The sequence below is a fragment of the Giraffa tippelskirchi genome, chromosome 8 (genome assembly GCF_054371585.1).
Source record: "Giraffa tippelskirchi isolate mGirTip1 chromosome 8, T2T-mGirTip1v1.2.pri, whole genome shotgun sequence".
NCBI classification, from domain to species: Eukaryota; Metazoa; Chordata; class Mammalia; order Artiodactyla; family Giraffidae; genus Giraffa; species Giraffa tippelskirchi.
Genome location: NC_137282.1, coordinates 17,757,292 through 17,782,358, shown reverse-complemented (window position 1 = coordinate 17,782,358; position 25,067 = coordinate 17,757,292). Strand labels below are relative to the sequence as shown.

Here is a 25,067-nt window from a genome sequence, read left to right as displayed (position 1 = left end):
TTCTTATATAAATTTGACAAGACTGTGTATTCTCTATTGGGATACAGAGATGTATATATTTTCTATTCTATCAATTTTATTCAAGTTTTCGAATCTTCCACAGTTTATGTTTTACTGTATAATAAACAGAGAAGTGAGTTGAAATCTGCCACTGTAATGCAAACTTGTCAATCTTTCTTTGCATTTCTAAGGCTTTTTAACATATTTGAGGCTATTTTGGCATGTGCATAAAAGTTTAAATTATGTGTTAACTCCATTTGTATTGATCTTATACTCTTAAAATTGTCTCCAAGTCTGTTTTAATATTTATATAGCTACTCCAGATTTCCCTTGTTTAGCATCTTTTCTTGGTCTAATCTATCTTTAATTTCAACCTATCCAAATCATTTGCTATTGGTATGTGTCTTGTATCAGTTATATAGCTGGATTTTCTAAAAAATCAAACTTGACCCTTTGTCTTTCAACTAGAAAATATAGTTCATTCACATTGGTTATAATTTTGAGATGTTTATACCTATGTTTACCATGTCTTTTTCTTATATAAAGATGAAAAAATTCAAGTCCCCCCCCCTTCTTCCTCCCTCATACCACATAATGACTCGGTATTTTCCTTTCTACTACTTTGGATTTATACTATATACACTTAAATGGTCCTACCAGTTGTACTAAAGTTTATCTGGAGCTTATTCTCATTTCTAGATTAAAAGGTAAAGATAAAATAACATATTTTGGTATTTAAGAGAGTCTACCCAGCCATATGTCATCCTACAGTTTTAGCATATAATCCATAGTTTAAAATGTGAATAACAGGGGGACTTCCCTGGTGGTCCAGTGGTTAAGACTTTGCCTTCGAATGCAGGGGCTGCAGGTTCACCCAGGAACTAAAATCCTACATAGCTTGTGGCCAAATAACCAAAACATAAAACAGAAACAATATTGTAACAAATTCAATAAAGACTTTAAAAAATGTGCATAATACAAATTACCTAATGAGATGATGTTTACAAATAATAATCTTTTATGGCCTAAAAGTTATCAGGTACTATCAAAATTTTTTTCTTCTGAAAATAAGTCCTATGTATACAAAGAACACCACATTTAAAGTACCTCAACACAACTATTTATTACAGGTCAGAAATCTTCTATGAAATTTCAAGTGAGTAAAATGTTCATTTAAAGTATACCACAGTAACTCAACACATTTTTGTTTAAAACAGAAAGTTTATTTGCTCAGTACACCAAGTAGAATGCAAGCACTACCATGACAAATATACAGAAATATGCAGATCAACATAAAACAGTAATTTAGTTTTAAAGAAGGGAAATCTCTTTAAATGTTATGACAACGTACTCCCAAGAATCCTTTTTTCAGTTAATTATACATTTCAATAAAATAAATGGTAATGAATTAAGTGGAAGTTAGCTTGTGAATTTTTCTTAAAAATCCAACCCTATTAATCCATGCCAGTTAAACACTCTTAACTAAAATTTCCCAGTAAGTGCAAGAGATGGAGTTAGTTACCTTTTTTGCTTGAACAGTCCCAAGGAAAATGGTTACTACAAATACAGCAGGCAAACTGTTAAGACCGACCGATCTAGAACATAGTGTTGAACTAATTTCAGTCTCAAATTGTGCTGAATGCTCATCATTAGTACGGCACATTTTGGTCCATGATGTGGTTTAATGCCAAGACAGATCCCAATTTGTTACAGAAACACATAGATTACTGTTGCTTTTTTTGTTGTTTTGTTTTTAAATATATATATATATATATTTTAAAAAGCCAGATATACTTCCACATACAAAGGCAGGTTTTCCCAAGAGCAATTTACAGGAAGTAGTCTGGGGTGCGCCGGGTCACATGAGGCTCTCCACGACGAGGTGCTGGGTCAAATTGAAGGCTATAAATGGCAAAAAAAACAACAACAAACAAACAGAGAAAGCAAATGGTTACAGGTTTTGACTTTGCAGGCAAACAAATCAATTAAGAACAAGACATTGAGGCAGAGAGAGCAGTACTCGTCTCCCACCTTTTCTGTGTTATGACCCTGGGTAGGTCACTGCAGGCGTTCTCTGAGCTACAGTGAAGATTTAAGCTAACAAGCTGTCTGGCTCATGTCTGACATAAAAGGTCTGTAATATTATCATCAGTTGAATGGAAGCAATGAGAGCACACATGCTTGTTTTAGATTTTAAGGGAAAAGCATTCAGTCTTTCACTATTAAGAATGATGAAATTAGCTGTGGGGTTTTTGTAGATGACCTTTATCAGGATGGGAAAGTTCCCTTCTTTGACTAGATGAGTACAGCTTTGTTCCCACCGACCTCTTCTGTGCTGTTACTTTCAAATCTACATTTCTGTATATTCCATTTCTTATAAGTTCAGCTATACTACAAATACATCCATACTGTGTCATGCAACTGATTTTAAAATTCATTAAGAAGGTGCAATTACTATTTTCTGTGTGTAGCAGACTTACTGTCTGGTGTCACTTGCTTTCAGCCTGAAGTGCTGAAAGTATATCTTGTATGGCAGGTCTGCTAGCAGTGAATTCTCTCCATTTTTGTTTATCTGAGTATGCCCTTCTTTTTGCATTCGTTTCGAAGTTGTGCTGGATATGACCTGGATTTTTTTTATTTTTAGCACTTTAAGAATGTCTCATTGCCTTTCTGAGGAGATGTCAGCTGATTACTCTATTGAGGTTCGCTTTTGTAAGTCATTTTTCTCTTACTGTCGCCAGGATTTCTTCTTTTAGACTCTCAGCATTTTGACCATGATGTGTCTGACTACTCCTGTGTTCATACAGCCTAGTAACTGTGTACAGCCTTCTTTTCTCCCAGAGTTGACTGTGATGATCTCAGGAAAGCTCTTCTTCTTTTTTCCTGGTTTTATCTGTTAAAGTTCTCCTTGCTTTCCTCTTTGGTTTATTGCTACTAACATTGTGGGAGCTATGAGAGCCTTCTTCATTGGTCTCCACCATATTATCCACTGTCTTCAACACAATACGTAGGCTTGCAATTCTTGACCCTCTGTTCTAAGTAAGGTCAGTCCCCTCAGGCAGAGGTGAGGAACTTTTTTTCTGCATCTTTCTGAACAGAACTTTTATGTCATTGTTAAGAGATGCAGGCAGGTATGAAGGCCCACTTCTTAGTGGCATCCCCTATTCTAGAGCAGGTGCTGCTAAGAACCAGGGATACAGCATTCTCTACTCCTAACGTGTACAACTGGAATAAAGCCGCCACCCTAGGACCAGGTAGGGGAAGGGAGTCTCAGCCTGACTGACTGTACCCACAAAGAGTATTAACAGAACTGGACTGGGGAGGCTGAGATATGCTGGCATCTGCCTGTGTGGGGAAGAAACCAGTCCCAGATTGGTAACTGGGGCAGGGGGTGCAAGTGGGGGGAGCAGCCCTGTCTTCTTGACCACACCTACAGAGTAGCTTCTGTACCAGGGATCTGGAAACGGGGAGAGAGGGAACACACTGTGACTCAAATTCCACAGACTCTGTTGTTATGCTGAGAGTCAGCGGATCTGGAATCAGTGTTTCTACATTTGCTGTATACATTTAGGACAAATCTCAAAAACATGAAATAACAGTTTAAAGTAACATTCTCAGTCCAATGGTGGTTTCTGTTGGGGAAAGGGTCTGCTATGTTTCTTGGTCCACTAATCCAAACCCAGAAATCTTCTACCTCTAATTTTCATAATCTACATTATAGTTCTCCTTCTAAAAGTGATTCCATACAATTAAAATTTAAAGGTACTTACAAGGAATATTTCAAAGTGTCATCTAATTCCATGATAGCAGCCTGGTTCCCACAACGATAACAGTAATTGGGTGCACTGAAAATTGTAACCACGTTCCGATCATGACACCAATTGTATCCCTGCAACATTAAAAAAAAACCAACAAAAAACCACCCATCAAAATCAGCATTTCACCATAAAATTGTGATGCTGACAGAGGTTAAGTTCAGAAAACAAAAACACGAAGGTTACAAGTATTCGATGTGTCACCCGATGTGGTGTCCATCTTTTATATTAGACATCTGCACTGAGGCTCAGCTGTGGACAGTAATCACAGGGTACTGTTACTTAGAGCTCAGTACCTTTTTCTGCTTAGTCTACGTTTGAGATCACAGCTAGGATATGTATTCAGATTTTTCCCACAGTGACGGAAGAGGTCTCAATTCCTCCTCATAAATTATGGCAACTTTTGCTTTATGAATTTTGACTCTATTACTAGGTAAATTAAAATTCAGAATTATTCCCTCCTGTAGAACCAGATCAGTTTTCATCAGTGAAGACTTCTTTTTAAGCATCTAAAGCCTTGTTCATATTATTAGCTATACTTTGGATAATTATCTAATTGACATATTGACACACCATTTTCCATCTCTCTATTTCTGGTCTGTGGTATCACTATGTTTTAGATAAATCCCAAATAACAGATGAAGTTTGATTATGTATCCAGTCTGAAGGTCTCAGTATTTTAGGGAAGTACAAATTTTCATCCATTCACATCCCTTTGATGACTGACAGAATTAGGTTTATCTTTACCACATGAATTCATGTTCTTTATTTACCATGCTGTTACCCTACCTGCCTCTATTGGATTAGTGACGTTTTCTCTAACATCCTGAAGCCACTCCCTACTGGTTTGGAAGGATTATATTCTATTTATATTCCTTTAGTGTTTAAAAAAAGAGTAACATCATGGTAGAGAAATCTGGCAGGCACCACCTTAACTAAGTGATCCAAGTTAATGCCACCAGCAGTGGGACGGATCTCATGACCCGCTATGATGTGCCGAGAAGGACACAAGCGTCATATCATACTGTGATACGCCCGCCAAAAATGCTTGTCCTGAGTCATAAGGAAACATCAGCCAAACCACAAACGAAGGCTATTTCTCCAAAGTAAAATGCTTCTAGTCTTTAAAAACGTCAAGGTTATCCAGAACAGAAAATCTGAGGAGTTACGTCCACGTCGAAGGGGACTGAATGCAGCATGAGGCTGGATTAGACTGATTAGACTACACACGCACACGTACAGTTACATTTGCTATAAAAAATTTAGCTATAAAAGGACACTGGGGAGATAATAAAAATTTGAACAAAGTATTTAGATAATAGTACTTTCTCAACGAAAATTTCCGGACTGTGATAACTATACCGTGGTTATTTAGGAGAAAGTACTTATTCTTACAAAATACACATGGAAATCTGGATGTAAAGGAGCATCTCACCTGCAACTGACATTCAAACAGTTCAAAGAAAGTCAGGGGAAAGGGGAACAGGAAGGGAGAGACCGAATGATGAGGCAAACATTAAAGTATACTCAAGGAATCGCAGAGTAGGAGACAAAGGATTTTTTTTGTTACTATTATTTTTGCAACTTTTCTCTAAGTCTTAAAGTGAGTGACAATTTTGCTCTGGCCAACAATATTTTCCTTACGTGCTAAAACCAGCCAAGTTTTTTCTCCTTTCCTCTAGGTAATGCGAAGGGATGTTTCTGACATTCTAAGTCATGAAGCCTTACTAGAGAAACACTTACTGGAAACAGAGATCATCATCCTATAGGAGAAGGACATACCTCCATCACAAGTTGGTGAGCACGAGAAACCAGTGTCAGACCATTAGCATGGTTAAACGTTTCAGAAATATCTTGTCCAAATGTGTAGCCAGCACCACGTGGTGAAATACCCCACCCACCGCGATCATCTGGATCTGACCATAACAGATCACACATTGGGCCCTGGCAAAGAAAATGGAGTATATAACATACATTATTAGCACTCATATGGGACTAATCCAGGGTTACCACAATGTGGTTATACTTCTTTCTTTTTCATTAAAACTAAGTTTAAGTTTACCTCATGTGGAACTTCTTGTAAACGATCCAGGGCTCTTATATGATCCAGTGTATCTATGGATGGAGAGAGGCCACCGTGGAGGCAGAATATCTGTTTAGGAATTTAAAAAGAAAATGAACTTGTTTTATTAAACACTGAAAGTCAATAGAGAGTAAATAACACTTACTAACGTCAACCTTAGTAGCTTTTCTTTTTAAAATAATCTTTCATAATGTTCATAGTGGAAAATTTTATAAAATACCATGGAAAAAAACCAGAAAGCATTATCAGAGAAAGCAGTAAATATTTAAATATATTTCTTCTTTTTTCTTTGTAATCCTAGGTATTTTATGGAGTGTGTTTCTGCTGTCTCTAGAATGCAATTTCTGTGTTTGTGACCACCCACCTTTTCTGTTGGTTACTGCTGATAGATAAAAACTTAAAATTTCTCTTACAGCAAAGATCCTACTGATGCCCATTAATGATTCTAATATAATAGCTTGTCAGTTTTCTAAGAACATAATCATGTTGCCTTCAAATATATTTTTGCTATTTTCTTCTCAAATGTTTGGGCTTCCCTTGTGGCTCAGCTGGTAAAGAATCTGCCTGCAATGCGGGAGACCTGGGTTCGATCCCTGGCTTGGGAAGATCCCCTGGTGAAGGGAAAGGCTACTCACTCTAGTATTCTGGCCTAGAGAATTCCATGGACTGTATAGTCCATGGGGGACACAAAGAGTTGGACACGACTGAGCGACTTTCACTTTTACTTTTCAATGTTTATACCTTTAGTTCTTTTTACTGCTCAGTGCATTGGCTAGGACTTCCAAAAACAAAATTGAAAAATAAAAAGATTTTGTGGGAGAGAAGGGAGACAGTACTCAGGTCCAGCCTCCAGGGATTCTTAGTTAGGGATAATAATAAAGTTTTAGAGGACACTTTCCTCCAGATTTTGAAGAGGTTTCTGATGTTTTGCTGATAAGTATAGTCAGTGTTTTTTTTTTTTTTTTTTTAATACAATTAATGCTATTTTACTCCTTAATTGAGCTTCAAAGATACAGCACGTCATTCAAATGGTTTTGGTCTGATTTTATCTTTCTGTGCTTGCCATGTCTGACATTATATTGGGGATATACTAGCTTTACAGAGTGAGTTTTAAGCTCTCCATCTTTTCCTAAGCTCTAAAACATGGAAATGTTGTATTTCTTAAAGGTATGGTAGAATTTGCCTATAAAACTATCTAGATCTGGTTACTCTTCAGTTTTTTCTTAGCCTGGTAGTTATTTACATTGGTCTAAATTCTTCAAAGCAGTTTAATAATATTCTGCCATAATAAATTTCACCTATCTTTTCAAGTTTATTGAAGTAAAGCTATACCTGTGATATGCAAGTACCTCCATACTTAAGAGTAATGCTTTATTTTTCAATCCCAGTGTTTTATGTGACCTCCTCCTCTTTTTCTGGATCAGTTTTTACTAATAGGTTTCCCAAACAGACTTTTCAAAACTTGCTTTTGGCTATATTCATCAACTCTGTATTTGTTGGTACCCACATCTGCTTTATTTTTAATTAACCCTTTAAATTTATTTACTGTTTCATTCTTTGAATTAAATGTTTATTTTACATTTCTTTTCTATTTTTCTACAGATAAAATGTGATTTATAAATAAACGCATTTCCTTGCATTGCATCCCTTACTACATCTAAAAGTTTCAGTTTGCACCATACTTCCACTTGGTTATCTGGAAATAATTTTTACCCTATGAGTGTTAGTAGAAGACTGTGCAAGTTTCCAAGGAGGGAGATTTGTCCTATTACTTAGAATCAGACTGTCACTTAACGCATGGTGTATAAATAGATGGATCAATAGATGGAAAGGGAAGCAGGAAGGTGAAGAAGGATGAAAAAAAGGATTTGCTGTTGCACATAAAATTTACCCAACGCCCTGTTCTGAAACTTTAAGGGAAAGACACAGAAAAGGCCAGGGAGATGCAAAAAGAATGTCACAGAAATCTAGACCCTAAATTACTAATAAAAAATCTTTTATCCACCCCCACATACATACCTGTCCATCTACTAAAGCTGTAAGTGGCAGATAATCAAAGAGATCTGTAAAATATTTCCAAACATTGGCATTTCCGTACTTTCGCAGACATTCGTCATAAAAGCCATATACTTGGGTAATTTGCCGGCTTTCGTGGTTTCCTCTCAGTATTGTAATGCGTTCTGGATAACGCACCTGGAGAGAAAGGAAAAGGAACCCATGGTATACCTGGGAGTTACTAGTGTTAGTTAAGCACATTAACCTCTGACCCACTTCATTTAATGGCCAGTACATTAAATGTTAATTCTTCTTCAGAATAAAAAACTGTCTATTCATCACCAGGTCCCCTCTCGATTACTTTGAAATATTTTTTTATGGTCATCTTTCTTCATTACTATATGTACTCATACTCCCCTCACTGGAATTCCTTATTTAACTGATAATTGTACCTGATTCTTTGTCACTAACATTTTTTTCATACTCAAATTATCATTAGTCTTCCCAGGCTTTCCAGAACACTATGACTTTTTAATGCTCAGTGGACAAAGACCAGAGATCTGGACTTGAGATAACTCTACAGGCTCTTCCTCCTTTTTATTTCCCACAGGAAGAATGTATTTGCCAACAAAACACAAAAACAGGCCCTGAACAATCTGGGCAAGATTTCAGATGTATTTATAGCTTCCTTTCCATGACAGAACATAGAGATGTACTTCATGGCATAATTTTTAGTTAGGAATGTGTCTGATAAGAAGTATGAAAAGCATCAGACTCTGTAAACCAAAGAGCCGCAAGTGCGTACTTCACATGTATTTACTAAGCAGCCACTGTGTGTCCAACACTGAGCCCAGAGTTCAAAGCTAGAGGCCAGTTTCACAGAAATATAATACATGAATTCTGCTGGGTGGGGACTCATTTCACTTAAGGAAGTAGGAGAAATAAAACAAGGCAATAAACCACTACCTGACGTAAGTAAGGGATGTGAGATTAAGTTTTACGATAATCTCGAGTAGAAAGAGGAAAGCTAAAATGGAAGCAGTAGGACTTGAGCTAAGTTTTGGCAGAGGGGTAAGAAATAAGAGAGAATAATCTTTTGAGGAAATCAGATAAGGAAATATTTGGAGATAGACAGCACATTTAAACTCTCTTGATTTGAAGCAAAAAGTTTATGCTACCAACTCTGAGCAGCAAATTCAGGCTAGACAGTAGAGGATCAATCAAGGAGCGAAAGCTTGATTCTACAGGTAACATGAAATCACTGAAGAGCTGGGAACACTGAAGTAAGATGAAAGTTAAATGAGAGATTTAATCTGGCAGCATACGCAAGGTAGATTTGGAGGGGTCAGGTTTTGGAGACAGAAATGTAGGTTACCACATTATTGTATTAATTAAAGTGACGTAATGAAGATATACATTAAATGACAGTAAAAACAGAAAAAACACAGGAGTAACATTTCTCAAAGTAAGAATTTTAAAAATACAGTATCAATTAACTACATATGCAGGATAAGTTGACTAAAAATGATTCCAAGACTTCACCTATGGATTACTACCTATAGCAATAATTTACCAGAAGTAGGCAAGAGATGTTTAATGCATCATTTTCATATCTTTCTCCCAAAAGATGTAAAATCAACTATTACTTTAAGGGGCTATAAAATGAATGGATCATAAACTAGAACATTATGATAAGCAATGCCCACTCTTTGTCTTTTGCTGATTTAAAGCTTGGAAAAACAAAATGAATTTCATTAGTCATACCTTTAATGCCACAAGAAGAGTCACCGTCTCCACAGAATAATAACCTCTGTCTACATAGTCACCCATGAACAGATAGTTTGTATCTGGTGACTTCCCACCGATTCTGAAGAGTTCCATAAGATCATGGAATTGACCATGCACATCTCCACAAACGGTAACAGGACAACGGACCTCTTGCACATTTGATTCTTTTGTTAAAATTTCCTTAGCCTGTTAAAGAAATGAAATCAACAATTAAAAAAAAGATTCCCTCACAAATCTGAAGGCATCATTTCTTGTCTATTTAAGAAAATGTGGAGGAAGAAAACCAACTGAAATGTACACTATAAAATCATAAAACTAAAACCACAACAAGATACTACCTTACACTTCGTAGGATGGCTCAATTACAAAGAGTTAGAAGTGTTTTTGAGGATGTGGAGAAACTGGGAACGTTCTCACAGTGTTGGCGGGAATCTAGAATGGTACACCTGCTGTGGAGAACAGTCCGGCAGTTCCTCCCAACGTTACACACACAACTACCATGTGATCCACCAATTTCATCCCTAGACAGACACTCGAGAAATGAAAACTTCAGCTGACACATGTTCATGGCAGCATTACTCACAATGGACAAAAAGTGGAAACCACCTCAAAGTCCATTAATTAATGAATAAATAATGGTATTATTTGTTCAATGGAGTATTATTCGATAATAAAGAAAAGGAATGAAAGACTGATACACACTATTAACTTTGAAAACATACTAAGTGAAAGACAGTCACAAATGGTCATACTGGATGACTCCATTGATGTGAAATGTTCAGAACAGACAAATCTACAGAGACAGAACATCAGGGCTGCCTAGGGCTGAGGGGGGTAATAACTAAGGGGTATGAGATTTCTTCTGGGTAATGAAAATATTCTAATAGTGCAGTGATGGGTGCACATATCTATCAATGTACTAAAAGCCAGTGAACTGAACACTCAAAATCAGTGACTTGTACGATATAGAAATTTCATCTCAAAGCTGTTTTTTTTAAATGAACAATATTATTTATAGGTTACAAATATCAATATTAAAGAAAAAGTCACAATTATTCAAGTTCTTTCACAAACAAACACCTTACACCAACTCATAGGACAATTTTCAACTTCTTTATTTCAACTAATCTGTATTTAATAAGTCAAGTTACTGTTCAGAGGCCCTAAAGTACAGAATTTATATAAAAAGTGACAAATTAAATATATTGACCAAGTTCAAGTTCATGACACCTCACTTATCTAACAACTTTTCCTAATAAGAGCCCAGAATCAGAAAGTAAATGAAAAAATCCTCTGAAGTAATGAGCAGATATGGTAAAAGTATATGTACCAACCGAGACACAAGCTCCCTGCTGCCCCGCCAGTCACTGGGACGGGGCAAGGAGGAGGGCAGAGCGGCTACAAGGTGTAACTGCGATTAGCACTGAAGGGGACTTTAGAGATTATCAAGTATCTCCTATGAGGTCTGACAAATGGCTCAGAAATGTTCAAGTTCACAAATGAAACAGCATTTTTATCAAGTTTAGTCCATAAAAAGAGCTTCCTAATTTTGTTCAGGAAAAAAAAAAAAATCAAACTGAGGAACATAAATCATCAGAGTTCAGTTGGACCTGATGTCTTGTTTTTTTTTTTTGGCTGTGCCGGCTCTTTGTGGTGCACAGGCTGAGCTGCCGCGGGGCATGCGGGACCTTAGTTCCTCAACCAGAGATTGAACCCACGTCCCCTGCACTGGAAAGTGGATGCTCAACCACTGGACCACCAAGGAAGTCCCTGGACCTGATGCCTTCTATTTATTATTATTATTGGGAATAAAACCTCAACATTCAGCTGATGGTTCCGAATCTAAAGAGGAAATCTCTTTCATATACAAACACTATCTTCAGTACCTTCTTACTTTAAATATGGAAATAAAAAGCACCAAAATGTAAATATTATCCAACTCAACTGTTCTTTTAAGTACATGTGGTTATCTTAACCCAGCACAGGTTTCATAAAACTATGAAGGTGAGTTAAGAGATATGATTCACAGTGTGTGTTTACTTTATAATAACAGCAATACTTCCTGAGCTTTTATCTACATGGCAGTGAAGTACTTGAGCAGGCCAAATTTTTATCTTTACGGTATAGATCCCTGATGTTCCTAAATGATTTATAATTCACATCCTTTATCGTAAAGTCCTCTTATTTGCGATCACTCTGGCGTCCCTTCAAGCAAAGGGTGTGCTGGCCTGGCAGAAGTTAAGTATACAGTTCACCTGATAGCTGGAATTCTCTATGTACAAACCTCTGTGTGTCAGGGGTCCCCAAAAGCACCCCAGGTTTGCTGGTGATTCACAAAAGACAATCCACAGAACTCAGCACACAGGTGTACTCACGGTTATGACTTACGACAGTAAAAACAGACACAGCACAGTCAGCAAAAGGAAAAGGCGCAGAGGCACGGCCCTGAGCACATCAAGGGCAGGATTCACGAGTCCTCTCCTGGTGGAGCTGCACAGAATGCACCTGACGCCTCTGTGCGACCTGCCAGTTACAGGCAAGCTCTTCGGACTCAGCGCCCAGACGGGGAGCGGGTCCCTCTATGATGTACCAAAGGACTAGACGTCCAAAGAAAAGCACGTGTCCAGCATAAATCACACTGTTTGCATGAATAGTTTAGGCACAGTGAGCCATTCTCAACAGGGAATGGTGGGAAGCCTCCCCAAATCCAAGTTTCGAGACACCAAAGGCAACCTTGACACCCAGCCTTTAAAAAGACAGTGGTCTCGGGGCTGCTGTGCCAACTCTTTTCTGTACACTGTGTAACTCTGCATGTAATTCTCATGAGTGTTTCTTTGATGTGACTTAGGACCCAAAGTTTAATTATCTCTAAGACTCTGACAGGGGCATCCCTGGTGGCTCAGTGGTCAAGAATCCGCCTGCCAATGCAGGAGACACAGGAGACTTGGCTTCTAGTCCTGCGTAGGGAAGATCCACTGGAGAAGGAAATAGCAACCTGCTTCAGTACCCTTACCTGGGAAATCCAATGGACAGAGGAAGCTAGCAAGCTATAGTCCATGAGGGAGCAAAGAGCTGGACATGACTGAACATGCATGAAGACTCTGATAGTTCGGTCCAGTTCAGCTGCTCAGTCATGTCCGACTCTTTGCGACCCCATGGACTGCAGCACGCTGGGTCTCCCTGTCCATCACCAACTCCCGGAATTTACTGAAACTCATGTCCACTGAGTTGGTGATGCCATCCAACCATCTCATCCTTTGTCGTCCCCTTCTCCCGCCTTCAATCTTTCCCAGCAAAAGGGTCTTTTCAAATGAGTCAGCTCTTCACATCAGGTGGCCAAAGTATTGGAGTTTCAGCTTCAACATCAGTCCTTCCAATGAACACCCAGGACTGATTTCCTTTAGGATGGACTGGTTGGATCTCCTTGCAGTTCAAGGGACTCTCAAGAGTCTTCTCCAATGCCACAGTTGAAAGCATCAATTCTTCAGTGCTCAGCTTTCTTTATAGTCCAACTCTCACATCCATACATGACCACTGGAAAAACCATAGCTTTGACCAGATGGACCTTTGTTGGCAAAGTAATGTCTCTGCTTTTTAATATGCTATCTAGGTTGGTCATAACTTTTCTTCCAAGGAGCAAGCATCTTTTAATTTCATGGCTGCAGTCACCATCTGCAGTGATTTTGGAGTCCAAAAAAAATAAAGTCTCTCATTGTTTCCACTGTTTGCCCATCTATTTGCCATGAAGTGATGGGACCAGATGCCAGGATCTTAAGTTTTCTGAATGTTGAGTTTTAAGCTAACTTTTTCACTCTCCTCTTTCACTTTCATCAAGAGGCTCTTTAGTTCTTCTTCACTTTCTGCCATAAGGGTGGTGTCATCTGCATATCTGAGGTTGGTGATATTTCTCCCAGCAATCTTGATTCCAGCTTGTGCTTCATCCAGTCCAGCATTTCTCATGGTGTACTCTGCACATAAGTTAAATAAGCAGGGTGACAATACACAGCCTTGACGTACTCCTTTCCCTATTTGGAACCAGTCTGTTGTTCCACGTCCAGTTCTAACTGCTGCTTCTTGACCTGCATACAGGTTTCTCAGGAGGCCAGTTTGTTGTGATCCACACAGTCAAAGGCTTTGGCATAGTTAATAAAGCAGAAGTAGATGTTTTTGGAACTCTCTTGCTTTTTCAATGATCCAGCAGATGTTGGCAATTTGGCATCTGGTTCCTCTACCTTTTCTAAATCCAGCTTGAACATCTCGAAGTTCACAGTTCAGGTACTGTTGAAGCCTGGCTTGGAGATCTTTGAGCATTACTTTGCTAGCCTGTGAGATGAGTGCAACTGTGCCATAGTTTGAGCATCCTTTGGCATTGCCTTTGTTTGGAATTGTAATGAAAACTGACCTTTTCCAGTCCTGTGGCCACTACTGAGTCTTCCAAATTTGCTGGCATATTGAGTGCAGCACTTTCACAGCATCATCTTTTAGGATTTGAAATAGCTCAACTGGAATTCCATCACCTCCACTAGCTTTGTTCGTAGTGATACTTCCTAAGGCCCACTTGACTTCACATTCCAGGATGTCTGACACTAGGTGAGTGATCACACCATCGTGATTATCTGGGTTGTGAAGATCTTTTTTGTATAGTTCTTCTGTGTATTCTTGCCACCTCTTCTTAGTATCTTCTGCTTCTGTTAGGTCCATACCATTCCTATCCTTTATTGTGCCCATCCTGCATGAAAAGTCCCCTTGGTATCTCTAATTTTCTTGAAGAGATCTCTAGTCTTTCCCATTCTATTGTTTTCCTCTGTTTCTTTGTACTGATCACTGAGGAAGGCTTTCTTATCTCTCCTTGCTATTCCTTGGAACTCTGCATTCAAATGGGTATACCTTTCCTTTTCTCCTTTGGCTTTCGCTTCTCTTCTTTTCATAGCTATTTGTAAGACTTCCTCAGACAATCATTTTGCCTTTTTGCATTTCTTTTTCTTGGGGATGGTCTTGATCACTTCACCAGGTATGACCTAAATCAAATCCCTTACGATTATACAGTGGAAGTGAAAGTAGACTCAAGGGATTAGATCTGATAGACAGTACCTAAAGAACTATGAATGGAGGTTTGTGACATTGTACAGGAGGCAGTGATTAAGACCATCCCCAAGACTCTGATAAGACCAAGTTAAAACTGTGAAGTGAAAGACTGTGGTGATGGAAAATGCCCCTTGGGCCTCCAGGCAGACAGCTGTTCTTACTGCATGCACTGCTGTATTCCTATCCATTCAAACTTGTTTCCTTTCTCACCCAATTAAAACATTCTTTCTTGTTGCTATCAAGTCAAATCTATAAACAGAACTGAGAAAATAAAAGTTTGTAAATTCACATATAATTATTTATTTTCACTCTACCCATGTTTTAAGAAGACAGAGAATGTAAATGTCAAGTCTCCCCAGCTCCTCAACAGGCGACACTCTCTCTCTGTCGCTGTGCTGGTGCCCATCACCAGAGCCAAAATAGCACAAAGCTACTGCATTCGGTTTCAGGAGAGCCAGCGTACAAATTCCTTTCCCCTCTATTTACACATAAATAATCTATTCAAAAGTGGTTACCTCTTACTCCTAGGCATATTCATCTAAAGAAAGCCAAAGAACAGAGTGACCTCTGAAAAAGATGAGATTAAATAACTTCTAAATTCTATGAAAGTGAAAGTCACTCAGTCGTGCCCGACTCTTTGTGACCCCAGGAACTATATAGTCCATGGAATTCTCCAGGCCAAAATACTGGAGTGGGTAGCCTTTCTCTTCTCCAGGGGATCTTCCCAACCCAGGAATTGAACCCAGGTTTCCCGCATTGCAGGTGGATTCTCTACCAGCTGAGCCACAAGGGAAGCCCTCTAAATCCTATAGGGCAAGGTTAATGTAAGTATGGTGGCCTGTCGTCCTCCTGCAGTTACAAGGCTTCTTCCATAAACGAGAATTGACTTTTTTTTTTTTTAAAGGAAACAAACTTTTTCTTGCAGTTCAACGACAGTCAAGTGTCTATATGCCAAGTAATATCAAGCTTGGAAACACACGTAAGAAAAAACCATATACTCTTGTTAAAATTAAGAAAGAATGAGGCATGCATATGTACACAGACTAAGACACTGTTTGGTTAAAAAGGTTTTAGGATAACTGTGATTCCATTTTAATAAAAACAGTACACCACAAACATCCTCCCTAGCCCACAAAACACATGCTATTTGCACACAGAGAACAAAGGCCTGGAAAACAACCTCAGGTTTGTCTCTGAGGTAGGACAGTAATGGGAGGGGAAGGTGGGTTTAACAGTGGAGCGCGTTGGTTTCTTTCCCTAATTTTTGAGATGTTTAAATTAAAAAAAAAAAATGTATTACTTTTTCAATGGGCTTTCCTGATGGCTCAGACAGTAAAGAGTCCTGCAATGCAGGAGATCTAAGTTTGATGCCTGGGTGGGGAAGATCCCCTGGAGGAGGGCATGCAGCCCACTTCAGTAATCTTGCCTGGAGAACACCCATGGACAGAAGAGGCTGGCGGGCTACAGTCCGTGGGGTAGCAAAGAGTAGGACACGACTTAGTGATTAAACACTTTTTCAATGTGAAACAATAACATTTTGAACTTCGAAACAAATTCTACATGGCAATAACCTAATCATAAAAACCACCACAGTGCTATATTCATATAAGGGAATTTCATTCAGCCGCAAAACAGAATGAAGTACTGACACATGCTACAACGTGGAATCTTTAGCCAGACACAAAACTTTACGTATCTTGTGATGACGCTGATATAAAACGTCTGGAACAGGCAAATTCATAGAGACAGAAGTCCATCAGTGGCTGCCAGGGGATGGAGAAAGAAGAATGAGGAGTGACTGCTAGTGGGCACAAGGTTTACTTTCTGAGGTGATGAAAATGTTCTGGAATTATATGGTAGGGATGACTGCAAAACTATGAATATACTAAAACCACTGAGTTCTACACTTTATGGGGCAAACGTTTATAGTATGTAAATTGTATCTCAATTTAAACATATGAGGAAAGCCCAAACCTAAATGTGAAACACTGCTGTGGCTCTGAACTAGCCTTCTTGGAAAGATGACAAGGATCTTTTTTTTTTAATTTAATTTTTTGGCAGCAGCACACAGCACACGGGATCCTAGCTCCCTGACCAGGGACTCAGCTGGCATCCCCTGCAATGAAAGCGTGGCGTCCTCACCACTGGACTGCCAGGAAAGGACGACTGATTTTAATGCAATTTTTCTTAGAAAAACTAAGTTCAGGAAATACACATAGTTTATATAGTCTAAAATGCAGTGACTGTTTTGGTATTAATTTTAGCTTCACTTCAATGTCAAAATGGCATTTTGATTTCCTTTAATCAAAGAGGACTTCATCCACCAAGTCCTTCATGGCATTCATCCTGAAAAAAAAGTGAAGGAAAAATCTCTGCAAGATCTTCAAAGTAGAATAAATGACATATGTTGCAAATAAAACTACTCCATGTGAAAGTAGTTTATAATGTATCTTCATTTCATCTGTGAACATGATTTTACACATCCTATGGACAACTGAGAAATGATGAACTGATTTTAAAAAAGGCTGCTTTCGCACCGTAAGCAGTAGTTCATGCTACTCTAGTCTAGTTTCTTTACTTGTCCGACATGAAGGATGGCTTCGATAAGCACGGAAAATGATTTGTTCCGTTGGTAATACTGGGTTTTAACCTCATATTTCACCGTAGTTATGCTATTTTTTGTTACAGTAAGAAAGAAACAAGCTACTTTCTATCTCTATGACTGAATTTTAAAAATTACTCATTTGTGTCTGGCTGTGTCCGGTCTTGGCTGTGGGGAGCTCAGCAGCTGCGGCCCGGGGGCTCAGTTTCGCTGCGACACGTGCGATCTTCGCTCCCTGACCAGGGACCAAAACTGCGACCCTGAACTGGAAGGCAGGTGCTCAATCAACGGACCGCCAGGGAAGTCCTCCACATCACTGCATTTTAAACTGTATCAATGGGCCACCAGAGCTGGCACTGAGACTTGCTCAGGGGAAGTTAAAATGAAAGTAATAGGCTTTTTGGCTGTTAACACCATCACTTTTAGGTACAAGCTGTTAAAGAAAACTATTCGAGAGCTTTTCTCGACTCAGAAAAATCATTTCTACCAGGATCTAATTTTCTTTAAGATGGTTTTAGGCATTCAGGAATTTACACGTGCTATTTCACATCAGTGAAGTAATATTTTACAGGGAATTCTGCTTCTTTCAAGGCTCAGGCCAGGACCCAGGAACATATCCATTAGACCAATATAGAATTTACATATTTATCTACACAAACCTCAAATTGTTTCTAAGTAGCCACTGTATAATCATCAGCATAAAGCTCTGCTCGCACACACACTGGCTAAAATTCCCTCCCTGTTTAGAATATCATCACCAAGGTTCTACAGAATAAAAGTTTATCAGGTCGAAGAGCCTAAAAATGTCTCTTCCTGAGACTCTACCAAACGTTAAATATAGTTCTAGTCACAGAATGTCCTCAACTGTGCCAGGCTGGCTCTCCAGGCACCCTATCTTTATAAATCGCCATGCACGCTGCTGTTGAAGGAACAATCGGCAGAAGCAACCTCTCGACACACTAAGAGGGGCAAAATGTGCAACTGGCCCCAAAGTTGGACTGCTAATTTTTTTTTATAATTAAAAATTTTTTTAATTTAATTTTTGGCTGTGCTGGGTCTTCGCTGCTTCACATGGGCTTCCCCTTGTTGTGGAGTGCGGGCCCTAGAGCGTGCAGGCTTCATTGGCTGCAGCACGTGGGTTCGTAAGTCGTGGCGCGTGGGACCCAGATCAGGGACTGACTCTAGGTCTCCTGCACTGCAAGGTGGATTCTTAACCACTGGACCACCAGGGAAGCCCCTGGACTGCTAATTTAAGTGCATGTTAAGAGTTAGTCATCTTCTTGGAAGACATGCCTTAACTATTTTATGCAAACAGTTTTTCTCTAGACAGAAACTAACCTTGAAGGCCAGACATACCGTATCATTCATACCCATATTTTTTTTTGTATCAGTAGTTATTCTCCAATTGGCATTTGGATGGATTTTATTCTGCCACTACCTCAAAACAGGGCTATTTCCCAGTATCACTCTGGTCTTTAATTTCAGCTGATTCCTTTGTGATTTAGGCAATCTGAGTTAGAATAGAAATTTAATTTTGAGGGAGAAATCACCATCCTATGATGTAACTTTCTATAGAATAATATTTCTAATAGACTCTCAAAAAATCATGTTATTAAAAAAACTAAAATCTAGTCACAAAAAGATGATTTTTACAGTTAGGCTTTTTATTTTCCCTTATATCCTTTCTATATGCCTGCCATTCTTGACCTGGAAGGGGAGAACAAATATTACGTAGACCAAGTGAGGAACTACTACTAAAATTACTACTAATCCCAGCAGTTTGTGCTTCAGGTAACAGGGACCACAAGAAATAACGAAACTGTATTTTTCAGAGTTCTAGAGCCAGGAAATGGCAACCCACTCCAGTATTCTTGCCTGGAGAATCCCAGGGACGGCGGAGCCTGGTGGGCTGCCGTCTATGGGGTCGCACAGAGTCGGACACGGCTGAAGCGACTTAGCAGCAGCAGCAGCAGCAGAGCCACTAGATGGAAAACCTATCGAAGCATATTCTCCACTGAGAAGTCATATCGACACACCTATTTATTTTGCATTTTCCTCCAAAAGAAAATAGGATGACACTTAAAAGAAGATAGAACAGCTTTTTTTTTTTTTTTAGATTTTCTTCATTTAGTATCTACTGCAAATTTCTTGTCAAGACTTCACCCCAGTGGAGTCTTAATACAACTGCCCCAGGAGGTCAGCAAACCAGGAGGTCGTCGATCACCCCAGCCTTAGAGATAAGGAGTAGGAGGGGCAGGGCTGGGCAGCCATCAAGCTGTGGAGCCAGGCTGGCCCCGAGATTCCATTATAAACAAATGCTGTGCTCAGTAGGAAAATGGAGGGCAGAGGTAGGGAAGTAAAATGGAACTCTAAGGTTAGATGACAGAAAATCAACACCACAAAAAGGTTCGCCACAGATGCCGCAAAGGGGCTCCGCACCAAGCACTGCTGAGAAGGGCGGGGTGGGGGGTGGGGGGGGACACCACTCTTCTCCAGCCTCCACATCCCCGTCAAAAGTGGAGGATAAACATAAATGACAGAGGACTGCCACTTAAAAATTCATGCTTGGTGGAAAAGTACAAATATTCAAAGAAAAAACTGGGTAAGATATAAGCTTCAATATACCTCAAAGATCCTAGGGATTGGCAGTCCAATTTATTTAGGAGCTAAAGTCAAAATAATCTCTCTGGACAAATTCAGAAAGCTTGCTCAGGTGATTAAGGATCATGTGTGATGGAGGAGGGGTGCACTATTCTCCGGAAAGACATCTTAAAATTATTAGACAGTCGGAGGGAAAAACTGATTCAACGACCAACTTTGCCCACCACTTAAAGTCTACGTCTACTGTTCCCAGTGAGGTTAACTGACTCGGCTAATTTCAGAGCTGGGTATTTCACCCGACACTAGAGCCGGAGAGAGGCAGCGATCGAAAACATAAATTCTAAAACGTGAAATGACAGGTTATCACACAGGAAAATTGAATACGGCCAGAACTTGAAGCGGTCCATAAACAATTTGTCTCAGAAACACAAAAATACCACTTGCTTGGCAGTTCTCTTTACAGAAATACATCCTCCTGTATCAATAAATGGTTATTTAGTAGACTCACAGACATAGAAAACAAACTAAGGGTTACCAAAAGGGGATGGGGAGGGGATAAATCAGCAGTTTGCGATTAACATATACACACTACTTTATGTAAAAGAAACAACAAGGATCTTCTGTATAGCACAGGGAACTATACCCAATGTCATGTAATAACCTATAATGAAAAAGAACCTGAAAAAGAATGTTGTATGTTTATAGCTGAATAAGTTTGTTGAACACTTAAATGCAACACTGTACTTCAAAAAAAATGTTAATACATAAAGACCCTAAACAATGTTACACTTAATTTAAAAAACAAAACACTATTTTAAACTTAGTATTAACTCTTCCATTTCTAAGACATTTAATTTTAAGGGTACTCTATAAATAATATTAATAAAATCTTTCCTTCAATGCTTTTCTGAGGCATCTTGCCTTCCAAACAAAATCAAGAAAGTCTTAGGGATTATGGCTTAAAAATACATAACAATTCAAAAGCATTAAAGAATAATTTTGTTACTCCTTCATATGAGACCTTTTTACATAAAAATAGTCTAGGCTATAAAAGATGAATGAGAAAAAATGTAAAGTCCAAAATAATTCCAATGGTTAAGAAAAAAATGGATACAGAAGATTGTCTACGATCACACAATCAAGAAAGACTGAAAACAGTAAACCATCTGCATATTTTATTACTTTTTAGAAATGAAAAAAAACCTTACATGTAACAGAAACAGAAATAACCTTCTGAAAAGTGCTACCCTGCAGGAGAAACACATACCCCACTTATCATTTCAGGTAAGCACTGTTGCCAAACTTAAGACTTGCCGTCTTGTTTCTGAAAAATCAAACATTTTTGCTTCCAAAGAGCCTCTCAACGTGAAGACCAGCCACCATCTGTCTCAACTAGACTGAACTTCTATTTTAAAAGATCACAGTCTGCCATCACACCCACCTCTCTACAAACAAATGCCTGACGCATTACCAAGTATTAGCGATGTTTGCAGGGCCGAGTCACCTGAGAAAAAGCCTCTGTTTATCACCAGGCGCGTAGATAATTCACAACACCCAGGCTCATTTCGGTGCATTTTTCCATTACGAGGCTGCAGGAGATTAATCTGCCTGGCGGCTGAAGCTCCGGGATTGCCAGTCCGCCCGGGTTAATGCTGGGGTTGTCAGCAATCCGCACTAAAGCGCCGGTCACCCCACAATCACACTCGGGTGATGAATTCCAGGTGCCACGGAGCCCCCGCCCACCCAACCCGGACGCCTTGGGTCTGGATCCGGGGCGGTGGGGGGGGGGTCCGGGCCTAACCAAAAGGCTGTGCCCCGAGAGGGGTCCTGGAAAGGCCCGGCCCCGCCCAGGGGCTTGATGCCGGAGCGGGAGACGCAGCTCGGCGGGTGCCTGGACCCGGCCCGGGATGAAGGCGGGCGGGGGAGTAAGAGGGGTCCCCGCACCGCCCCCACACAGCCAAGGCTCCCCGGCCGCACCTCGCCCCTCTTCTCGCTCACCTTTTCACACAGCGTCCGGACTTGGTTCTCGTTGAGCTGTTTACACTCGTTCAGCTGCTCGACCCACTGGTCCAGGTCCTTAGTGAACGCCTTGTCGTCCATGGCGGCCCCCGCCCCTCCGCCGCCGCCGCCTCCCGCCCCCCGCGCGCCCCCGCCCCGGGCGCCGCTCCCCTAGCCCCCCGCCGCCGCCGCCGCCGCCGCCGCCGCCGCCAGCTCCCGGCGGGGGAGGGAGGAGCCGGGCACTGAGGACCCCGCGCCCCGCCCCGCCCAAGCCCCTCGGGCGGCCACGAGCGCGCGGCCTCCGGGAGACCCCCGCCCGCCCCGGCCCGCCGGCCCGCGCGCCCCGGGAGTCGGTGAAGGACGGGGGGAGGTGCGGGGCTTCCGCGCAGCTGCAGCCGGAGGATGGGCACCCGCCGCCTGCCGCCCGCCGGCCTCTCTCGCCTCCCTTACTCCTTCTCTCTCGCTCTTTCTCTCCCCTCCCTCCGGCTTTCCGTCATCGCCCGGGCATTTCCGCTGGGAAAAAAGGGGAGCGGGCGGCGCCGCCGGGCCCGGGATGCGAGAAGGCATGCAGCGCCCCCTTGTGGAGCGGCGGAGAAACAGGCCGAGGGGCGCGCCGCTGTCTTCGCTTTTCCCTTTTCTATCGTACTTCTCCACTGGGGTCCAGATCAGTCTCTCCTCGCTCTTCCTTTACGTCCTTTCCTCTGGGAATTTTTTTTTTCTTCTTCTTCTTCTTCTTCTTTTTTTTTTTTTAGCGCTCTGGAGAGGGAATTGGGAAGCTTGTGCTTCTCCTTGACCATAGTCTCTCCAGACTCGAGTACTCTCCGGTAGCAGGCGTTCATTATCTATTGAATACGTACGTAAATTCTTCCATGTCTTAGCTCTGTCTTTAACCAGCTGTAGGGCACCGACATCTGGAATCCTCCCTTTCAGCATCAGAAAAACGAGTCAATTATTCTGTGATTATCAATCAGTGTCCCTTCCAGCTCCAGCATTCTTCACCACATTTATGCAGTGTTTACCGAGTTCTAATGATTTGTTCACTCAGCAAATGTTCATCGAGCAACTGCTAACTGCCAGATATCCTGGAGAGCAGGTGGTCACCAAGCATACTCCTCTACTAGACAAGTGGCGGCAGGCAGCATCCTTTATCAGAAGGCAAGGGTCCCCCTCTGGGCATTGCCAGCCTCCTCCCTGTGTCCTTGGACAATGCCCGCATTGCCCCCAGGCTCTGAGTCTTCATTTGTTACAAGGGTGCGGTAAGATCTACCTTTTCAAGTTGCGAAGATTAAATTCTACAAGAGCTTATCCAATAGAACAGAATGGAAGGCATGTTCTTTGCCTTATTATCCCTACTAGGCAACAGCTACTGAAAGCTTTTCTCCCCGGGGCAAAACCTTAAAGTTGCCTGGAGAAGAGGAAAGAAATTACACAGATTTGTTTTTTGGACGGTGGCAGAGGACAAATGTGTGAAAGACTAAGGTCTGTTTGGTAAGCTATAAATACTCCTAGCATCAGAAGTCAGTCTGATGGGGAAATATGGCTGGAAAGCTCCTGTTCCCAAGTGCCTTGTAAATAGCAGCAAAGCCAGTTGAAGGACAGAATGTGAAAAGACGGCGAAGCAGTACTGAACAAACCAGGTACCTGCATGATTCAGGAGATTTGCGGTCTCCGAGGAGGTTCGTCTATAAAGGTTGAAAGGAAGTTGAGTTTCAGCTAAACCTGGCAAGCTCAGAATGAAAATGAGAGTATTTTTGGAGCTCCTAGAGAAGATGGGTTGAGAACAAAAAATGTACCTTGAGGAGAAATGGGAAGGACAGATTGTGTTTAGAGAGGGAGGTCCTTGACATACAAGCAAATGTGTTTGAGATTAATGTGAGAGAATGCTCTTAAAACTGAGAGTAGGGAGCTGAGTTTGTGAGGATGATGCTTCAGAAATGAGTGAAAAAGAAAACTCATAATTTGTTTAAGCCACTTTTGGGGATTTTGTTACTGACATCTAGGCACAAGCCTGAATAATAAATTCAGATACTACTGATTTTTAGCATTGACTAAATAATTAGGTGAAAAATTATGATTGTTTTTCATATTTTTTGGACATCTATACTGTGTATGTGAATTGAGTGTTTACTAGCTTTTTCACATCCTTATTATTGACTTCTAGGCTGTTTGACATACTTGTTTCAATATTTCACACAGTGTGTTACTTGGATTTTCTGTTTGTTTATAAGAGTCTTGCCATTCATAATAAGAGTATTTATTATGTCAGGCAGTATTCTGACTTCTTAGATTGTGACCTCATTTAGTTGTGTCACTACAACCTTATGAAGTAGGTGCTATCATTATAGTTTCAATTAATTAAATGAGGGTACTGAGGTAGAGAAAATAAATGAGTGGCCTGAGCCCAAACATTTGGAGCTGGGAAATGAACCCAGGTAGCCAGGGCCATGGTCTGTTATGCTCTGCCATCAGTCTGGTCAATAACTCTTAAGGAGATTTAAAATGTCTCCTCTGCCTCAAGATTACATGGATATCTTATTATGTATTTTATATACATGTATAAATGACACACAGGGTTTACTCTAAATTTTCTACTAAAATTTCCTTACAATAATTTTTTTGGGGGAACTTTTGAATTGTGGTAAAATATATTTACCATTTTAACCGTTTTTAAGCATATAATTCAATAGCATTAGGAACACTCACAATGTTGAGCAACCCTCACAACAATCATTTCAAGAACTTTTTCATCATCCGAAACAGAAACTCTGTACTGAGTAAACAATCATCTACTATTTCCCCTAACACACACATACTTTTCTATATTACTTATAATATCAGAAGAGCCTTTACCCTGACAAGCGCTTCTTGGCATTTACTCTGATACTTTTAAAAAAAAAATTTAATTCATTTTAATTGGAGGCTAATTACTTTACAATAGTGTAGTGGTTTTTGCCATACATTGACATGAATCAGCCATGGGTGTACATGTGTTCCCCATCCTGAACCCCCTTCCCGCCACCCTCCCCATCCCATCCCTCAGGGTCATCCCAGTGCACTGGCCCTGAGTGCTCTGTCTCACGCATCGAGCCTGGACTGGTGA

The 25,067-nt window shown here is 40.5% G+C and overlaps 1 protein-coding gene across 1 annotated transcript; it reads right to left on the bottom strand.

Annotated features, from left to right (window-relative positions):
• Window positions 1-1,201: 1,201 nt before the first annotated feature.
• Window positions 1,202-22,189, bottom strand: PPP2CB (protein phosphatase 2 catalytic subunit beta). The gene is made up of 7 exons (XM_081523515.1): window positions 21,968-22,189; window positions 9,658-9,867; window positions 7,918-8,091; window positions 5,878-5,967; window positions 5,598-5,759; window positions 3,771-3,889; window positions 1,202-1,902 (listed from the first exon to the last, which is right to left on the bottom strand). Exons 1-7 carry the CDS (start codon window positions 22,067-22,069, stop codon window positions 1,830-1,832), a joined length of 930 nt encoding a protein of 309 aa, XP_081379641.1. The 5' UTR covers window positions 22,070-22,189; the 3' UTR covers window positions 1,202-1,829.
• Between the last annotated feature and the right edge of the window lie 2,878 nt (window positions 22,190-25,067).